Source organism: Pseudorca crassidens, chromosome 2 (genome assembly GCF_039906515.1).
Source record: "Pseudorca crassidens isolate mPseCra1 chromosome 2, mPseCra1.hap1, whole genome shotgun sequence".
Taxonomy (NCBI): domain Eukaryota; kingdom Metazoa; phylum Chordata; class Mammalia; order Artiodactyla; family Delphinidae; genus Pseudorca; species Pseudorca crassidens.
The window spans coordinates 95,987,605-96,005,437 of NC_090297.1; the positions used below are offsets into that span (position 1 = coordinate 95,987,605).

At 45.2% G+C, this 17,833-nt stretch overlaps 1 protein-coding gene across 3 annotated transcripts; it reads left to right on the forward strand.

Annotated features, from left to right (window-relative positions):
* The first annotated feature begins 41 nt into the window (after nucleotides 1-41).
* Nucleotides 42-16,605, forward strand: LOC137219096 (glutathione S-transferase Mu 1-like). 3 transcript variants are annotated; one of them, XM_067727173.1, is made up of 7 exons: nucleotides 425-498; nucleotides 930-994; nucleotides 1,295-1,376; nucleotides 1,475-1,575; nucleotides 2,294-2,389; nucleotides 2,477-2,587; nucleotides 15,614-16,605. In XM_067727173.1, exons 3-7 carry the CDS (start codon nucleotides 1,373-1,375, stop codon nucleotides 15,728-15,730), a joined length of 429 nt encoding a protein of 142 aa, XP_067583274.1. In that variant the 5' UTR covers nucleotides 425-498; nucleotides 930-994; nucleotides 1,295-1,372; the 3' UTR covers nucleotides 15,731-16,605. The 3 variants fall into 3 exon arrangements, with proteins under 3 accessions (XP_067583272.1, XP_067583273.1, XP_067583274.1); XM_067727171.1 differs by lacking the exons at nucleotides 930-994; nucleotides 1,295-1,376 and adding an exon at nucleotides 42-201 and having other exon boundaries at nucleotides 421-498; XM_067727172.1 differs by lacking the exons at nucleotides 930-994; nucleotides 1,295-1,376; nucleotides 2,294-2,389 and adding an exon at nucleotides 42-201 and having other exon boundaries at nucleotides 421-498.
* Nucleotides 16,606-17,833: the final 1,228 nt, after the last annotated feature.

The window sequence follows — 17,833 nt, forward strand, 5'->3', positions numbered from 1 at the left end:
GCCCCGGGTCGCAGGAGGCCTCGGAGATTGGGTAGTAGTTGGGGGCGGGGCGGAGAGACGCGGTGGGGCGTGGCCTCACTCAGGCCACACCCAGGCTTGATCCAGGCACCCGGATGAACTTCCACAGCGGTTCGGAGAGGGTACCCCGATCCACGAACCCTGACCATGGCAATGATCCGGGGTTACTGGGATATCCGCGGGGTGAGCGGGGGTCCACCAGGGCGGGCAGGGAAATGCTGCGCAGCTGGGGACCGGTTCGCCAGAAACTTCGTCTGTGGGGCTCGCTGCAGCCCAGCCCCTTCCCTCCGTCTCTCCTTCCCTGGTCGGGGAGAGGGTTGGGAGTGTGGGAGGGGACCCGGAGCACAGAAAGTCGCGCGGTTAAACCTCATGTCTGTCCTTTGTCCCGGCTATCTCTCTCAGCTGGCTCACGCCATCCGCCTGCTTCTGGAGGACACAGACTCAAACTTCTGGAGGAGAAGAAGTACCCGCTGGGGGACGGTAATGGCATCCTTGTCATGTCCTGGCTTCTGCTCAATTCATGCTGATTTGGTACCAAGCAACCCGTGTCCTGGCCCCTGTTATTTCTGTCTGCTGCCCTCCAGCAGCTGGAGAGAGGTCTAACCCTTCCCGAACTCTTTGAGTGTCTAGCTGGCCTCCAAGGCCGGCCATGAGAGCCGATGGCCGGGCCCCTGTATCAGCCATTGGCACGGGTTCCTTTTATTGCTTGCACTAACCCTTTGTAATTCTTACTCATGTGGGTTCCAGAGCCGTCTAATTATGCTTTCCCCCAAAACTCCATGCGAGATTTAGAGGTTCAGATTCCAGATCCACCTGTTCAGGGGCTCTTGTCTCTGACTCCTTGGTAGGTCCCCCGGGAAGGAGGGTTGGACTCCGGGGCAGTTTGTTTCACTGCATCTTCTTTACCACAGCTCCCAACTATGACAGAAGCCAGTAGCTGAATGAAAAATCCAAGCTGGGCCTGGACTTCCCCAATGTAGGTGCAGGGGCTGGGGTGCTCTGGGGGAAAGTGGACGGTGTCCCTGTCCATCTGCTTACCCAGCTTAGAGGTTTCAGGGTCCGGTGCCTTCTGCTCGGCCTCTCAGCTTCCTGGTTCTCTTCACTGCCTTTCCATAATGCTGTATGTCCCAGCTCATCCCTTCATTTTACAGTATATTATTTAGTGTCTACCATGGGCCAGGCTCTGTGAGTGCCAGGTTTCATCTCTGCCCTTGCTCAAGGGAGTGGGTGCAGGGGAGCCTGGTGGCCCAACCGACCTGGCCTGTTGTTCCTCCAGCTGCCCTACTTAATTGATGGGGCTCACAAGCTCACCCAGAGCAACGCCATCCTTTGCTACATTGCTCGCAAGCACAACATGTGTGAGTGGAGCTGTGGGTGGGGGAGGGGCACAGGTGGCCATGCCCTGGGCTTGTCTGGGGCGGGATCCTGAGGGTGAGTCCCTGTTGTGTGGCCACAGGTGGGGAGACAGAGGAAGAGAAGATTCGCGTGGACGTGTTGGAGAACCAGGTTATGGATGTCCGCTTGTGCATGGCTATGATCTGCTACAGCTCTGACTTTGTGAGTCCCCTCCCACCGGGCCGGACAGGGTTTGAAATGCTGGTCATGGTCGCGTCTACACTGGTCTTTTGCCTTTGAACTCCTTGGAGCTACTGATCCACCAAGACATTCCCTTGGAAACTCTGACTTAGTTCCCACCAATCTTAGGATAGAGTCCAGACATCCTTGGGTGGAAATTCAGTTCCTAGACAGGGTGTTTTCCTCGTTAGCCCAGCACCTCCTCCTCGGCATCTCAGGCATAAACACATGTGCCCAGCAGGCAGCCTGGGGTCAGACTTTGTTCCTCTCCCTCCTTCCTTTCAGCCTCTCAGATTCTCCTCATCTGTTCAGAGACTGCATCGGCATTCACACCCTTTCTGTCACCCACGCTGGAACTTAGGACTTCTTTCCTGAGTCATTTGAGCGTTGATCTTCCTGAGGTCTGAGGCCTGCGCTCTGCCAGGTCTCACAGCACTGCTGGTCTGACCCACGGCAGGTGCTTGGAGCTGAGTGGTGACAGGTTCAGGCGCGGTGTTGTTTTGCCCTTTGCCTTCCCATCTCCTCTCACAGATGGGAGGTGGTACCTGGTAGGAGTCTAATGAACACAAGTGGGTTAAATCGCAGCCTGGGCACTGACCCAGGTGTACTTGGCAGCTGGGATCAGGCACAGCCCTGAGAGGCCTGGTCTCTGCCCAGGGCGTCTATATCTGAGGGCAGTGACAGCTGTTTTGTGCCTCAGGAGAAACTAAAGCCTGATTACTTGAAGGAGATCCCTAAAACGATGAAGCTCTTCTCAGATTTTCTGGGGAAGAGGCCCTGGTTTGCAGGGGACAAGGTAAGGGGGACGGCTTCGGGGGATGGAGAGCTGTCATTTTTCCCGCGTTCAGAGTTTGGTGCCCATTCACGCTTTTCCTTTCTGCAGCTCACCTACGTGCATTTCCTGGCGTACGACATCCTTGACATGCACCGCACATTTGAGCCCAGGTGTCTGGATGAATTCCCAAACCTGAAAGACTTCACTTCCCGTTTTGAGGTGATTCTCCTGACCCCTCTAGTATTTATATCTCTCTTCTCTTCCCTCTCTTCACTGATGCTTTCCTAGTTGGAACCCAAATGAAGAATAACATTTAATGAGGACTTGGTTTATGCCAGAATCTCTGCTCAGCATCTAACATATATTGTGTCAAATTTAATCTTTGTAACATTCCTCCGTGGTAAAAGAATTATCCTCTTCAGTTTACAGATAAGGAGTTAAGCTGAAAGGATAATTTCTGAAGGTCACAGGGCCAGTACAGGCTGTGCTGGGCTCCCAGTCAGAACATCTGGCTTCTATGGGCAGCAGTCAGTGGCTCTCCTTTTCCTGTATGGAAAAGAAAGCTCAGGTCCTTTACCTGTCTGGTTCACAGCTCTGGAAAGTGTGGAGGAAGCAGAACCTTCAGGAGTTTGCCTGCAGCTGGCATTAGTAGAGTTGAGACACCGTAGGACTGATATCAAGTACTAAAAACACAGACAATATCTTCTCTAGATCTCCAGAGGGGTCTGCACAAGTGAGTCGCCGCCAGTTGTATTGAGATTCTCAGGACTGTAGTTGGTGCTGGGATTTGAGTACATACATAGGTGTCCTTTGGAAGGATTTTATCTCGACACCTCTTATAGTGGGCACTTTCCTTCCCTCATCTTCCTTCCTTCTTCCTGCCAGTTACCCAAGATTCCGATCTCAGAGGCGGGATGGTACATTTATTTTTAGTAACATTCACTGATCTGACCCTCTCCTCTGTATGAGGCACTGTGTCAGGCACAGTGGGGATGAAGAAGCAACACAGTCCTGGCGCCCACCTTCTGGGGCTCAGTGCAGCTGGAGAATTACAGGAACCCCGAGCTGTGTGGTGTGCGTGGAACCACTTGGTGCTGGAGGAGCACAGCCTGACCTCACCTCCCAGCTCATCATCGGTCACCCTCAGTCAACCAGTGGGAGAGCAACAAAGCCTGCTTTATGTCAGATTTGGGAATTTGAAGCTCTAATCCAATAGGTTTTTCAGTACAATCTGTTCTCTATTCCCACCCCCACTCCCCACCCGGCCCCATCATCAAATCTGCTTTCTTAGCTAGTTCTCATCAGCTCTGGTTCTGCTCCAGGCTTATTGGCCTTGAGAATTTTGCAAGAGCTGGGATGACTTCCCGGCAGGGAGGATGGGGACAGATGTGGGCTGCAGTATGTGGCCTGTTGGGGCCTGAGCTGTTGGGTACAGGCACCCCCAGGATCTTTGAATCCTTGGAACTTATTGGGCACTGTCTGTCTTGGGAAGACTGTGCACAGATACACCTGAGTGTCTCACTGCCTAGTTGGCTGCAGCAGTACTGGGATGTGGTAGGTTGGGGCCCAGTGAGACCGGGCTCAAGTCCCAGGCCAGGCAGGTGGACTCTGTCCTTTAAGTGGAATAATTAGAGTCTGGCTTGGCCTGGCCTGTGCTCCACACCTTCATACTGATCTCGGGTGGCCTCGGCCTGCAGCGGCTTGAAGCAGGATTTTGGTTCCCAGCCAGAGACTGAGGTCGGGTCGCAGCGGTGAGAGCACCAAATCCTAGCCACTAGAACAGTGGTCAGTGACAAGGCCCTGGCCTTTGGCTTTGCAGAAAAGAATTCCCACGAAGATGGAAAGTAGTGAAACAAGTAAAGTGTTTATTAGGAGAAAAATAAGAGTACTGTACGTGTGGATAGACACCCGGGTGGGCTGAGAGAGAGAGTCGCGGCCTTGTGGTAGTTTGAATCACTTTTATGGCGCATTTCTTCCAGGTTTCCTTTGACCAGTCATCTTGCTTTGCCTGATTCTGAGTCTGTATTTGATGTATCTTAGGGTCCTCCCCTATGTGCTTGCACATCTCTTAGCCAAGATGGATTCTAGCAAAGAGGCCTATGGGTAGTTGACATCACTTACTATGAGTTGGCACTCCCTCGCTTTTTGACCTCCAAGGAGCCTTTTTGCGCATCTGTAGTCAGGGAGGTCTCCTTGACTTCGAGAATGAGGAATATGTGGTCTTTTATCTCTTATCTGGGCAGGGCCCAGCCTCCCCCATCATCCTGCTTTTATGGAGTTTCTGCTATTACGGAGTTTTTGTCCACAGGGGACAAACTTCAGCTGTTTGGCCTGGGGCCCATCTATCTCCTGCCTCAAATCCCCCCCTGAGAGACATGAACCCCAAGAAATCTTTATTGGGAGGACGAAAGGCAAAGGTCTGTCTTCTGTAGCTTCTTCAGGCTGTCAAGAGGCTCACAGACCCTACCTAGTTGGGGTCACAGAGCTCTCGCCCTGACTCATTAAGCGACCCGGGGTGACATCTGCTGTTATTCCAGCAGGATCTGTTCCAAGAAGTGTCTGGAATCTCTGCATCACCGTCATCTTGTCTGGGAAACCGTTGTGTCCTTAGAAAGAACAAGCTAGGCTTCTTAATTTTAAGTAGATTTTTATTTATTTATCTTTGGCTGTGTTGGGTCTTTGTTGCTGCTCATGGGCTTTCTCTAGTTGCGGTGAGCAGGGGCTACTCTTCGTTGCGGTGTGCAGGCTTCTCATTGCAGTGGCTTCTCTTGTTGTGGAGCACGGGCTCTAGGCACACGGGCTTCAGTAGTTGTTGCACGCAGGCTCAGTAGTTGTGGCGCATGAGGTTAGTTGCTTCATGGCATGTGGGATCTTCCTGGACCAGGAATTGAACCTGTGTCCCCTACATTGGCAGGTGGATTCTTTTTTTTTTTTAACATCTTTATTGGAGTATAATTGCTGTACAATGGTTGTTAGTTTCTGCTTTATAACAAAGTGAATCAGTTATATATATATATAAAAATATATATACGTATATGTCCCCATATCTCTTCCTTCTTGCGTCTCCCTCCCTCCCACCCTCCCTATGCCACCCCTCTAGGTGGTCACCAAGCACCAAGCTGATCTCCCTGTGCTATGCGGCTGCTTCCCACTAGCTATCTATTTTACGTTTGGTAGTGTATATATGTCCATGCCACTCTCTCACTTCGTCCCAGCTTACCCTTCTCCCTCCCCATATCCTCAAGTCCATTCTCTAGTAGGTCTGAATCTTTACTCCCATCTTGCCCCTAGGTTCTTCATGACCTTTTTTTTTTTTTTTTAGATTCCATATATATGTGTTAGCATACAGTAGTCGTTTTTCTCTTTCTGACTTACCTCACTCTGTACAACAGACCCTAGGTCCATCCACCTCACTACAGATAACTCAGTTTCGTTCCTTTTTAATGACTGAGTAATATTCCATTGTGTATATGTGCCACATCTTCTTTATCCATTCATCTGTTGATGGACACTTAGGTTGCTTCCTTGGTATCAATTCACATTCCCACCAACAGTGCAGGAGGGTTCCCTTTTCTCCACACCCTCTCCAGCATTTATTGTTTGTAGATTTTTTGATGATGGCCATTGTGACTGGTGTGAGATGATACCTCATTGTAGTTTTGATTTGCATTTCTCTAATGATTAATGATTTTGAGCATTCTTTCATGTGTTTGTGGCAATCTGTATATCTTTTTTAGAGAAATGTCTATTTAGGTCTTCTGCCCATTTTTGGACTGGGTTGTTTGTTTTTTTGATATTGAGCTGCATGAGCTGCTTGTAAATTTTGGAGATTAATCCTTTGTTTAATCAGTTGCTTCATTTGCAAATTAATCAGCTGCTTCATTTGCAAATATTTTCTCCCATTCTGAGGGTTGTCTTTTCGTCTTGCTTATGGTTTCCTTTCCCGTGCAAAAGGTTTTAAGTTTCATTAGGTCCCATTTGTTTATTTTTGTTTTTATTTCCATTTCTCTAGGAGGTGGGTCAAAAAGGATCTTGCTGTGATTTATGTCATAGAGTGTTCTGCCTATGTTTTCCTCTAAGAGTTTGATGGTGTCTGGCCTTACATTTAGGTCTTTAATCTATTTTGAGTTTATTTTTGTGTATGGTGTTAGAGAGTGTTCTAATTTCATTCTTTTACATGTAGCTGTCCAGTTTTCCTAGCACCACTTATTGAAGAGGCTGTCTTTTCTCCACTGTATATTCTTGCCTCCTTTATCAAAGATAAGGTGACCATATGTGCGTGGGTTTATCTCTGGGCTTTCCTGTTCCATTGATCTATACTTCTGTTTCTGTGCCAGTACCATACTGTCTTGATTACTGTAGCTTTGTAGAAGTCAGGGAGCCTTATTCCTCCAGCTCTGTTTTTCTTTCTCAAGATTGCTTTGGCTATTCGGGGTCTTTTGTGTTTCCATACAAATTGTGAAATTTTTTGTTCTAGTTCTGTGAAAAATGCCAGTGGTAGTTTGATAGGGATTGCATTGAATCTGTAGATTGCTTTGGGTAGTATAGTCATTTTCACAATGTTGATTCTTCCAGTCCAAGAACATGGTATATCTCTCCATCTATTTATGTCATCTTTAATTTCTTTCATCAGCATCTTATAATTTTCTGCATACAGGTCTTTCATCTCCTTAGGTAGGTTTATTCCTAGATATTTTATTCTTTTTGTTGCAGTGGTAAATGGGAGTGTTTCCTTAATTTCTCTTTCAGATTTTTCATCATTAGTTTATAGGAATGCAAGAGATTTCTGTGCATTAATTTTGTATCCTGCTGCTTTACCAAATTCATTGATTAGCTCTAGTAGTTTTCTGGTGGCATCTTTAGGATTCTCTATGTGTAGTATCATGTCATCTGCAAACAGTGACAGCTTTACTTCTTCTTTTCTGGTTTGGATTCCTTTTATTTCTTTTTCTTCTCTGATTGCTGTGGCTAAAACTTCCAAAACTATGTTGAATAATAGTGGTGAGAGTGGGCAACCTTTTCTTCTTCCTGATCTTGGTGGAAATGGTTTCAGTTTTTCCCCATTGAGGACGTGTTGGCAGGTGGATTCTTAACCACTGTGCCACCAGGGAAGTCCCCCAATTCAAGTTTTGCACCAGCTTACTTTTAAAATTCATTTATTCAGTTAAATTTATTTTAAGCTTAGTCAATCCTGACCATTCTCAAAACTCTTTTCTTGGGGTCCACTTTCCACAAAGCTTTTTGTCAGTTTCTGTATCCAGTACTTTTTTTTTCCATCTAGAAACAGCCACCTGTAAGTCAGACCTACTTCTTTTTCCCTTAATAAAATGCAATTCCATTCCTCATATCTTCTTTACTAAAAACACACATCCTACTTTCTTTAAGCAACCATGAACTGTACTTTGTATCAGCACTCTGTAGATTGGTAAACATAAATCCAAATAATAATTTCCTGAAAAATGTGCTTTCTTACAGAAAATATAGATGTGTGGCACCAAACATATTTATTAATAGTTCTAGACCTTTTGTTTCTCTGTAAAAGGAAGCCAGTGTTCAGTAATGAATGTTTCAGTATCTTATTTTATTCCTAAAAAGTTCACCCGAAGCTGTTATCTCATTTGAATTTTTTTCCTTAGAAGTTTGTTCACATTGAGTTACTTTCCTTGCTGACAAATTTACAACGGATATAACAAGATTTTATTTAGCTTATATTAAACCTAGATGCAATAAAAGTGTTATACATAATGTTGATGACTCTAAAGACATGTCTATATTAATTAGATCAACAAACTTAAACATTAATACCAGTTATTAATTTAATACTGAATATTTCCCAGTTCATGTGAACCTGAAATTCACTTAGCTTAATTTCTCTTGTATTTAGAATTGCCTGATTTGTAAGTGCTTACTTTCCTTTAAGCCAATTAAACAGAGCTCATTTACAAATTAACCTCAGCAATATTATCCGAAGACAAAGACATACACTGAGACATACATATATCCAGACAGATCCAACGAGAGATCTAACTTCATTTTCTAAACTTAGTCATGAATTAGATATCACAATGTAAAACTCACTAGTTTATAAATAACAGTTGGAATAAGAAAAATTTTAAAAGGCTTCATTCCAGTTTTTTTTCTCAGCTTCAGGAATTAGAGATGGTCTAGATAAGTGTTCCTGAGAGCCCTGGTCTCAAGGCACAGGGAGAGAAAATCAAGTTCTGCTAGTAGGACTTGTTCCTCAGTGTCAGAATTCTGAAAAAAGTAACAAGCTAGCTTCTTCTAATTGCAAATGAAAAAAGAACCAGTTTTGGAATTTAAAAAAAAAAAAAGTTTTTTTTCTTAACCTGTTTTCTCCAGAGACTAAAGAATATTGTGGCCACACTCAAAAATCATCTTTCTTTTTCCTTGGTCATAGTTTCATAGCTAAAATTTAGACCAATTTAACGCTCAGATTGGCCTGGATACAGGGGCAGACTGGCTGATAAAATGTTGTCCTGGCAGGGATTGTCCCTCCAGAGAGGTGGGGGTCTTAGTTTGATCAAAAGAATCTGAAGGAGTAAGGGAACTTGCAGGAGTGGGGGGAGCTTGGTTTCCCCCCTGAGAGTTGGGAGAAGTTAGAAGGGATCATTAGAAGGTCAGGAGAGTTTTCCTCAGTCCATTTCCCCATACTATGGCAGTAAAGATCTAATTGTAAGAGACCCATTTTCAGGCCATTTTTTTCCATCCCCCTACTTAAATAAAGGCCAGGCAATGTTACAGCAGGACCTAAGCTTTCCTTTCTCAGCCCATCTGGCTTAACTGCGCTCCTAGAAATGAAGTCCGCATTCTGGAAACATTACTAGGAGGCACCTGAAGGAGATTCAGAGCGTCCTCTGAATTTCCTTCAAATCCTGTGCTTGGTGGGATTTTGAGTGTCCTCTACTCTCCCACTGATCCCTGACCAGACATCTCTGGTCTACCCAGTCCCTCAAGTGAGGGGTTCCTTGAACCACTGCTGGTGCATTGCCAGGGCTCTCCTTGAGCACTGCAGTCTGCTTGAAGGTGGCCAACCCAATAGGCTGTCTGTTGCAGTGTATGGACTGCCAACGCCTGGAGTGAAGGGGGAACTCTGGAGGAATTGGAGTTGGCCGCAATGGAAAATGCCATGGGGGTCAGGACCTGAGGGCCTGAGGGGTGGGACTTGAAAAGAAAGTGAGGCAGAGAGCAAGAGAAAGAGGGCAAGAGTGAAAGTCAGAGGCCTCAAGCCGCAGCTGGGCAAAGCCCGCAGTTTACCTTAAATTCCCTGGTTTTGGCACCAAATAAGATCTCAGGTGGCCTCAGCCTGCAGCGGCTTGAAGCAGGGTTTTGGCTCCCGGCCAGAGACTGAGGTTGGGTCGTGGCGCTGAGAGCACCAAATCCTAGCTGCTAGAACAGTGGTCAGTGACAAGGCCCTGGCCCTTTGGCTTTGCAGAAAAGAATTCCCACGAAGATGGAAAGTAGTGAAACAAATAAAGTGTCTATTAGGAGAAAAAAAAAGAGTACAGTACGTGTGGATAGACACCCAGGTGGGCTCAGAGAGACAGTCACTCCCTTGTGGTAGTTTGAATCACTTTTATGGGGCATTTCTTCCAGGTTTCCTTTGACCAGTCATCTCGCTTTGCCTGGTTCTGAGTCCATATTTGGTGTATCTTAGGGTCCTCCCCTATGTGCTTGCACATCTCTTAGCCAAGATGGATTCTAGCGAAGAGGCCTATGGGTAGTTGACACCACTTACTATGAGTTGGCACCCCCTCGCTTTTTGACCTCCAAGGAGGCTTTCTGTGCATGTGTAGTCGGGGAGGTCTCCTTGACTTCGAGAATGAGGAATATGTGGTCTTTTATCTCTTATCTGGGCAGGGCCCAGCCTCCTCCATCATCCTGCTTTCATGGAGTTTCTGCTATTATGGAGTTTCTGTCCACAGGGGATGAACTTCAGCTGTTTGGCCTGGGTCCCATCTATCTCCTGCTTCACTATCACCTTTCATCCAGGTTTTGCTGAGTGAAATCTGGTCTCTTCTGCAAGTTGTTTGGGCACTTTCTGAGACCCTTTGTTTTGCTAGGCGTCCATCCCTCTGTGGGCAAACCCTGGGAACCTAGAAGTCTTTTCTGAAAAAGAGGATGTTTTTGCAAAATGAGAAGAACAAGTACTCCCATAACAAGATGTTGACTGGAAAAAAAAAACCCTCACAACTTAAGAGCAGTGAGTTTCAGTTTTATTTGGGGACCTTACTGAGGACTGTAGCCCGGGAGACAGACTCTCAGAGAGCTCGGAGGAACTGCTCTCAAGACGTAAGGTAGGAGACAGTAGGTATATGAATTTTTGGCTGGGAAGTACATGTAGTCAAGCATGCATCTTGGTAAAAGATTAGTGCTAATTATCGAAAAACAAATATCTCAAGTTAATGATTTTAGTGTTTTTATATGTGTAGGTAGATGCACGAATCTGGGGTGACTGAAATTCTTTGTTCGATATGCATCCTAACCCTTTAAGGTCCCCCATATCCAAAACACAGAATGTTTCATCCTGGTTTTCTCCATCCTGAATTCCCCTCAGGGCGCACTGTCAGTGGGTGACTGCAGTGGGTTGCAGCTTCCTCCTTTCTAAAACCGATAATGAGGGAGACTCTTTAGGCTTTTTACTATTCGTGGAAAAGACTTAAGATTTACGTTCATTCTTGACAAATCCTTAAAAGAGGCTGTGAATTAGATTTTGAGTGAAGGAGGCTTTCTAACCATTTGAATTTAAAAAGGCCTCTTTTCCTTTATTTTTTCCCTTTGGTTTCAGGTTCTACCTTATTAAGTTAATCAGGCTCAGTCTCAGGTCATTGTGGGCTGTATTTACATTTCTGAAATGTGGGGATTCGCAAGACAAACATAGTTGCTTTTATTTTTTTGTTTTTAAAAAATATTTATTTATTTGGTTGCACCAGGTCTTAGTTGTGGCAGGTGGGCTCCTTAGTTGCGGCTCATGGGCTCCTTAGTTGTGGCATGCAAACTCTTAGTTTCAGCATGCATGTGGGATCTAATTCCCTGACCAGGGATTGAACCTGGGCCCCCTGCATTGGGAGCTTGGAGTCTTAACCACTGTACCACCAGGGAAGTCCCCACAGTTGCTTTTAATTCCCCAAAGAACTGGGCTGCCACCTAAATGATACCAAAAGATTGATTTGCCCAACTACATTTTCTTTAATTTGTTTTCTTATATCAGAAGGAAAATTTCCAACTAAACTGGAAATCAAAAGATTTCCATATTCCAGAACTTTAGGGATCAGTGTATCATGCCTTCAAATGTTTGCAGAAGGTCCTCTTTCTGAGTGCACAAGTCAAACTCAGACCAATTTACCCTAGGGACAAACAAAGCAAAACAAACAAACAAAACCCCCAAACCAAACTCCATTATTGCTTTTGTTAGCCCCTGAATATTAGACCCCAGCTTTTACCTCATACTCTGTGGACTCATGTAACCCTATTGGTTTCCTTTATCATGTTTAATTAACATTGCCTGAGAGACAGATTATATACCCTGTCTTATACCAGGCAGGGGAGCATTCCCCAGTGAGACATATTGTACATCCCCACAATATATCAGGTAAAAGAGATGAACCATCTTACAGAAAGCCTGTTCAAATACACCAATTTTTTGGGACTTCCCTGGTGGGGCAGTGGTTAAGAATCCGCTTGCCAATGCAGGAGACACGGGTTCGAGCCTTGGTCTGGGAAGATCCCACAGGCAGCGGAGCAGCTAAGCCTGTGCGCTGCAACTACTGAGCCTGTGCTCTAGAGCTCATGCTCCGCAACAAGAGAAGCCACTTCAATGAGAAGCCCGCGTACCGCAACGAAGAATAGCCCCCACTCGCTGCAACTAGGGAAAGGTTGAGCGCAGCAACAAGGACCCAATGCAGCCAAAAATAAATAAATAAATTTATTTAAAAAACCCACAAATACACCAATTTTTAATAAACTTTCATCTCAATTCTATCAACTCTTATACCTTTAACTGTTGCCCTCATTAGGACCCTATTAACCAGTCTTGGTCTTATAAGGAGTCCCAGAAACTTTCCTTTTTATTCCCTGGCCATTTTACCCATTTCTGTATAAAAGGCTTTGGGGTCTCCAGTGAGGGGTTGAGCCAAGGGACCCAGGGCTTTTTGTCAATCTTTAACTTGATTGATTGGCATGTTGCCCCGAGCAATTGCTGGTCAAGTATCTGAATGTAATTTTTTTTACCTTTTTGCCTTTAAAATTTTTCTAAACTGGGGTAAATAGAGTGGACTTGTTCGGGGCCCTTTAACATTAGGAGGACCAATAAGGGGTCTTTTTGGCCTCTCCAAAACATCCTTTTTGGTAGTGTTGTATCAAAACCGTTGTTTTAATGCTGTCGAAGTCTGTTTCATTTATCCCATCTCTTAATAACCATCTAAAGATTTCCATCCTATAAACTAAGGGAGTTCTTAAGGTTAGCCATTATATTTCTTTGTATCCACCTTCTAGTTTGGGGTTTCCATAGATACCAATAAAACAACTGTTTACAATGAGAGGTCTCTAAAAATTTACCAATTTAGAAGTTTTTCCAATTTAAAGGATCAATTGTTAGGATTTTTAGTTGTGATTCAAACCAATAAGATGCAAGAGGCATCCCCAAAAGAGAGTGCAAAGGATGTAGCCTTCACCAGAACCAGAAAGTTTACTCCCAAATATAGTCGAAGAAAATAAAGGCCTTTGTTGTACAGGGACACAAGGAAGGTTGAGACAACAAAGGCGCTTTATGGACTGGGACCACTTATGACACGTTTCCCTGAAGCTGGCGTAGCTGGACAAAAAGACTGCTTGGAATCCCAGACTATGCAACTTTCTGCCAAATGTATACCATATGTGTACCTTCTCAATTGCAGAGACTAAGCTACCAAAACACAGTAGAAGATGCCTAATATCAGGTAGAATATTTATATCTCAAAAGCATGGGGAGATGATGCACGTTCCTCCTAGAAGGGCATTTGTTTCCTTAAGGTCAGAATTTTGGGAAAAAAAAAGTTTTAAAAACTTTTTGGCCAAAATAATCACAATTTTACCAAGGCTTTTGAATTATTGTGCTTTCTGTGGGGAATCAATTTTGGTGTTACAAAAACGAAGTTGAGAGAGAGACGAATAGCATGAAGGAGAGCATTGCAGTGGACACTTAGAGGAGCGGGGAGGAGCAATGGAGAGCAGGTCCAACTTCAGGGGCTTTTTAAAAATTCGGATATAATTTCAAGCCATTTTTTGTTGCTTTTCTGCAAGAAGTTACTTTCTCATTTCCTCTTTTAGAAGCTTCTAAATACCAATCGAAATGAGCATTCCATTCAGTCTGTTTGATCTTATAGCCTGCTTTCTCTAGCTGTATACACCCAAAAAACCCAGTATTGGAATGTCCAAAGAACCCCGTTTTGGCCATTTTTAGGATGAGATCTCCTTTGGTATAGCTTCCCCAATTACGTATTTGCAAGTATAAGCTCCGTATGTAATGTACCTAAACCTGGCTGTGGTGTTAGTCATAGGTTAGCAATCTGTCACTCTTCTTTCTTTTGTTTAGAAAGCTTTGTTTCCCATTTCAGAGTCTGTTTTTCAGGATAAATTACTATTGAAACTGTATGTGGTGGGCCAGTGTGTTGTTTTTGAGCTGAACTCTCCTAGTTGTCACCCTAGAGTCATTTCAGGTCTTTTACACGTCTCAGTTTCTCCCTCTGACAGTCTAAAGCCTCGATGGGCACTGGGAACACTGGATGGCCAAATCTTTTTGTGTGTCCCCAGACGGGCCACTTTCTGTAAATTAAAGAATGGATTTCCCTATGGGACTGCTGTGTGGTATAAAGGACTGGCCTCCACCACTCCTGCAAGTTTCTCAGTTGCCTGAGAAAGCCATACCTGGCCAGGAAGAGCTCTGTCCCTTATCTTTGGAGTTCAGAGCTCTTATATGGTATCTACACTATATTCCAACTAATTCCGTTAAAGCAGTCAATTCAAGGAAAGATGCCAACCAGCCCCTTACCTACTCACCCAGCCTGAACCTTCCCAGTGGCTCTCGACTGGGTACTTTCTCAGTATCTCTGAACTGAGAAGTCAGGTACCTTTTTCATCTGCCACTGAATAAAACTCAGGATTGTCAGCCAAGATGGTAAAACTGAGATCAGGAGAGACTCACCCAAATTCGTATGGACATGTAGAGAGGTGGACCGGCACAAGGGGCCTTGCTGGTACCAAGGCTCCAGATCCTTGTAAAGTTCCGGTGAGGGGAAGAAGTCTCCTCTGGGCCCCTTTGTGGCCACTAAAACTGTCCACTGGAAAGTAAAACCCACACAACGTAAGAGCAGTGGGTTTCCCTTTTTTTGGGGAACTTACTGAGGACTATATCCCGGGAGACAGCCTCTCAGATAGCTCTGAGGAACTGCTCTCAAGAAGTAGGGGAGGAGGTTTGGGAAATAAGAATAATCAACTCTAAGTCTTGGTAAAAGATCACTGCTAATCACCAAAAAACAGGTATCTCAAGTTAGTGATTTTAGTGCTTTTCTGTGGATGGAAAGGTGCACACATCTGAGGTGACTGGAGTTTTTCCTTAGTTATGCATCTTAACTATCTAGCAGCCAGGTATCCGAAATACAGAATGTTTCATCTTGTTTTTTTTCCATCCTGAATACCCCTCCAGGCACAGTTGGTGAGCAACTGCCCTGAGTGGTGACTTAACTCTTTGTATAAGTGGATGATGAATGAACCTTGTTCTTTTTGTTTTCCGCTGCGAGGAAGGGAGTGCAGCAGAAAGAGCTCAGAATGGAGAGTGAGAGCGAGCCAGGCTGCATTCTAGACATATTACTTATGAGCTGTGTGACCAGGAGGGAGGTGCTTATCCTCTGTGTGCCTCAGTTTCCCTTCTGATAAATGGTGACAGTAGAACCTATCTTGTCAGGTAGTTGTGTAGAGATTCTAAACCTATATTATCATCTCTAGTGGATATACAGCACCTTATACAGGGTGGAGTCTCCATATGTGATAAGTCTTATTAAGAAATCAAATGAATTACAGGAAATTGGAAGAGTCAGCTTTCCAGAGCTGAGCATCCCAAAAGACTGTCTATTGCCCCAACATTTGACCCCACATGGAAGGGCTGTACCAGGGTACCAAACTTGGGGAGAGCTGCATGAGCCCCAGTGGGGCAGCAGACCTGAGGCCTGGCCTTCTTTTTCCCACCCTCAGGGCTTGAAGAAGATCTCTGCCTACATGAAGTCCAGTTGCTTCCTCCCAGGCCCTCTGTTTCTAAAGACTGCCATGTGGGGCAACAAATACTGCCCTGTAACCAGGAGACGGGAGTGAGGAGCCATTGTCCTGGAGACCAGGTGGACCTCCCTGTGCACAGAACCGTCTGTCTTTTTCTTTCTCCTTCTTTTCACTCTAGATGCCGTCTTGGCCCCCTTTATCTCCCTCCCAACCCCCTTTTCATCCATCCTTTATTCAGTTCCCCACTTTTCTTCAGCGAAGTTCCTCCCCCACCCCACATTATCCCTCCTGCACTAAAGCCAACTAGACTATCCTTCCCTTCCATGGTTGCTTCTGCTGTGAGGAGCCCGACCAGACCCCTGGCCCACAGAGCTCTGCTCTGAGCTCCCAGCACTGCCCTGAAGATCAGAATTGGCCTGGTGTGCAGGTGCAGGCCCTGCCTCCCAGTGTGGTTCCTGCCCAGCCCTGTCTGATCCCCAGTAAAGCCTTAATGATACCTGCTGTGTCTTGTCTTATTCCCTCCTGGCTTCCTGGAGTCACGACTGACTGTTGGGTGTGTGTGGGTGTCCATTTTTCCTTCTGTTGTCCACTGCAGAGGCTCCATGGATGGGCATGCATGTGTGTGTGTGGCGGGGGGTTGGGAACAGGTGGTATTATACTATTGCTTGCTCCTTTCTATTTCTACTTCATGTACCTCTGTTCTTTAGCATGGGGTCTTTACAGAAGGGGGGCCCTTCTGTGCCTGGTTCCCTCCTTAATTCAGCATTCATGGGAAGCCTCCTGTCAGCTTGTGGTACTCTGTGTCATGGTTCAGGGGGCTCTTGGGTGTGCTGGGGAAGGGGTTTGAGTAGTCTACTGATAGTGTGGGATCCTGGTGGCCTACCTTCTGTCACCCTTTCCTGGAGGCTTTCCCTGCTTTAGATACCCTTCATCTGTGTTCTTAGATCTCAATAAAACATACCCCCACTGTATTATAATTGTTGTTTTACTTGTTTTGCTCTCCAACTCAACCATAAAGTCATTGAGGAAAGAATCCATGTCTTATTTGACTTTATACTTCTTATATCGATCATACTGCCTGGTGCACAATAAACATGTAATGAAATTTGGAAATTTGAAAGAATTATCTCTAGTTAAAGCCCTGGCGAACTCTACAGCCATTATATGGATTTAGAGCCTTGGATATAGTTATCTCAGCCATCTGAGATAAAGAATACATTTCAGAAGGTTTAAAATCTACAGGTCTGGGGGAAAGCCATTAGCTCTCTCTAGCTTAAGCATTTAGTAGGCTGTAGCTGCCCCTTGGATATCCTGATCTGAAATGGGCAGGCCTAGTGGGCTGGATCAAGTGTAGCCACTCTGTGCAGTCAAGAGGTCGTGTGGCCATTTTATGTCAGGATACCTGCAAAGTGTAGGGCTCTTTAGAGGACCATCTTATTAGCAGGTTCCTCAAACAGTGGCTGGATAGTGGAGTTGGGCCATCTTAAGGCACGGCCTCAAGTCTTAGCTCAAAACAGGGAGTAGCTTTAGAGAGGTATCCTGTTGAACATTTGTCCAGATGACCATTTCTTGCAGTTATTACATAAACAGCAGTAAAAATAATGTTAAAGGTCTTTAAGAATTAAGTGATTAAAGATAAAAGTGGTATGCTAAAACAAAGTCCAGTAACGGAGAGCAGCCAAGATGGTGGAGTAGTAAGACTCTGAGTTCACCCTCTCTCATGAGCACACCAAAATCACAACTCTCTGCAGAAGAACCCATCAATCAAAAAGACTGGGACCTACCAGAAAAGATCTTCTATAACTAAAAGACACAAAGAAGGAACCACAACAAGATGGGTAAGAGGGGAGGACTCCCGATATAATGAAATCCCATACCCTCTATGTGGATGACCCTTTTTTTTTCTACCAATACCAATACAATTTTATTGAAATATGGAATGTGAACAGATGTTTTCAAACAAACAGTCTAACCTTATACAAATGTATGGCATTATTAAATAGTTAATAAAGATCCTAAAATGTGACACAGTGGTAGACACTTTGAGCTCTAGCTCACCTAGCTGAGGTGTGTGAGGTCCCCAGAGCTGTGGCATGGCTCTGTAGCTGGGGTCAGGGAACTGCTTGCAAACCATGAGTGAGAGTTCTGAGCCCTGCATCAGGCTCCCCAGTCTGGGGGTTCAGCACTGGGAAGATGAGC

Bases quoted from the DNA above. Each gene is read 5' to 3' on its own strand.
- LOC137219096 (XM_067727171.1), top strand. From the start codon at position 114: ATGAACTTCCACAGCGGTTCGGAGAGGGTACCCCGATCCACGAACCCT. The intron at 499-1,474 runs GTAATGGCATCC...GTGTGGCCACAG, and splicing joins GAAGTACCCGCTGGGGGACG to GTGGGGAGACAGAGGAAGAG. The intron at 2,390-2,476 runs GTAAGGGGGACG...TCCTTTCTGCAG, and splicing joins CCTGGTTTGCAGGGGACAAG to CTCACCTACGTGCATTTCCT.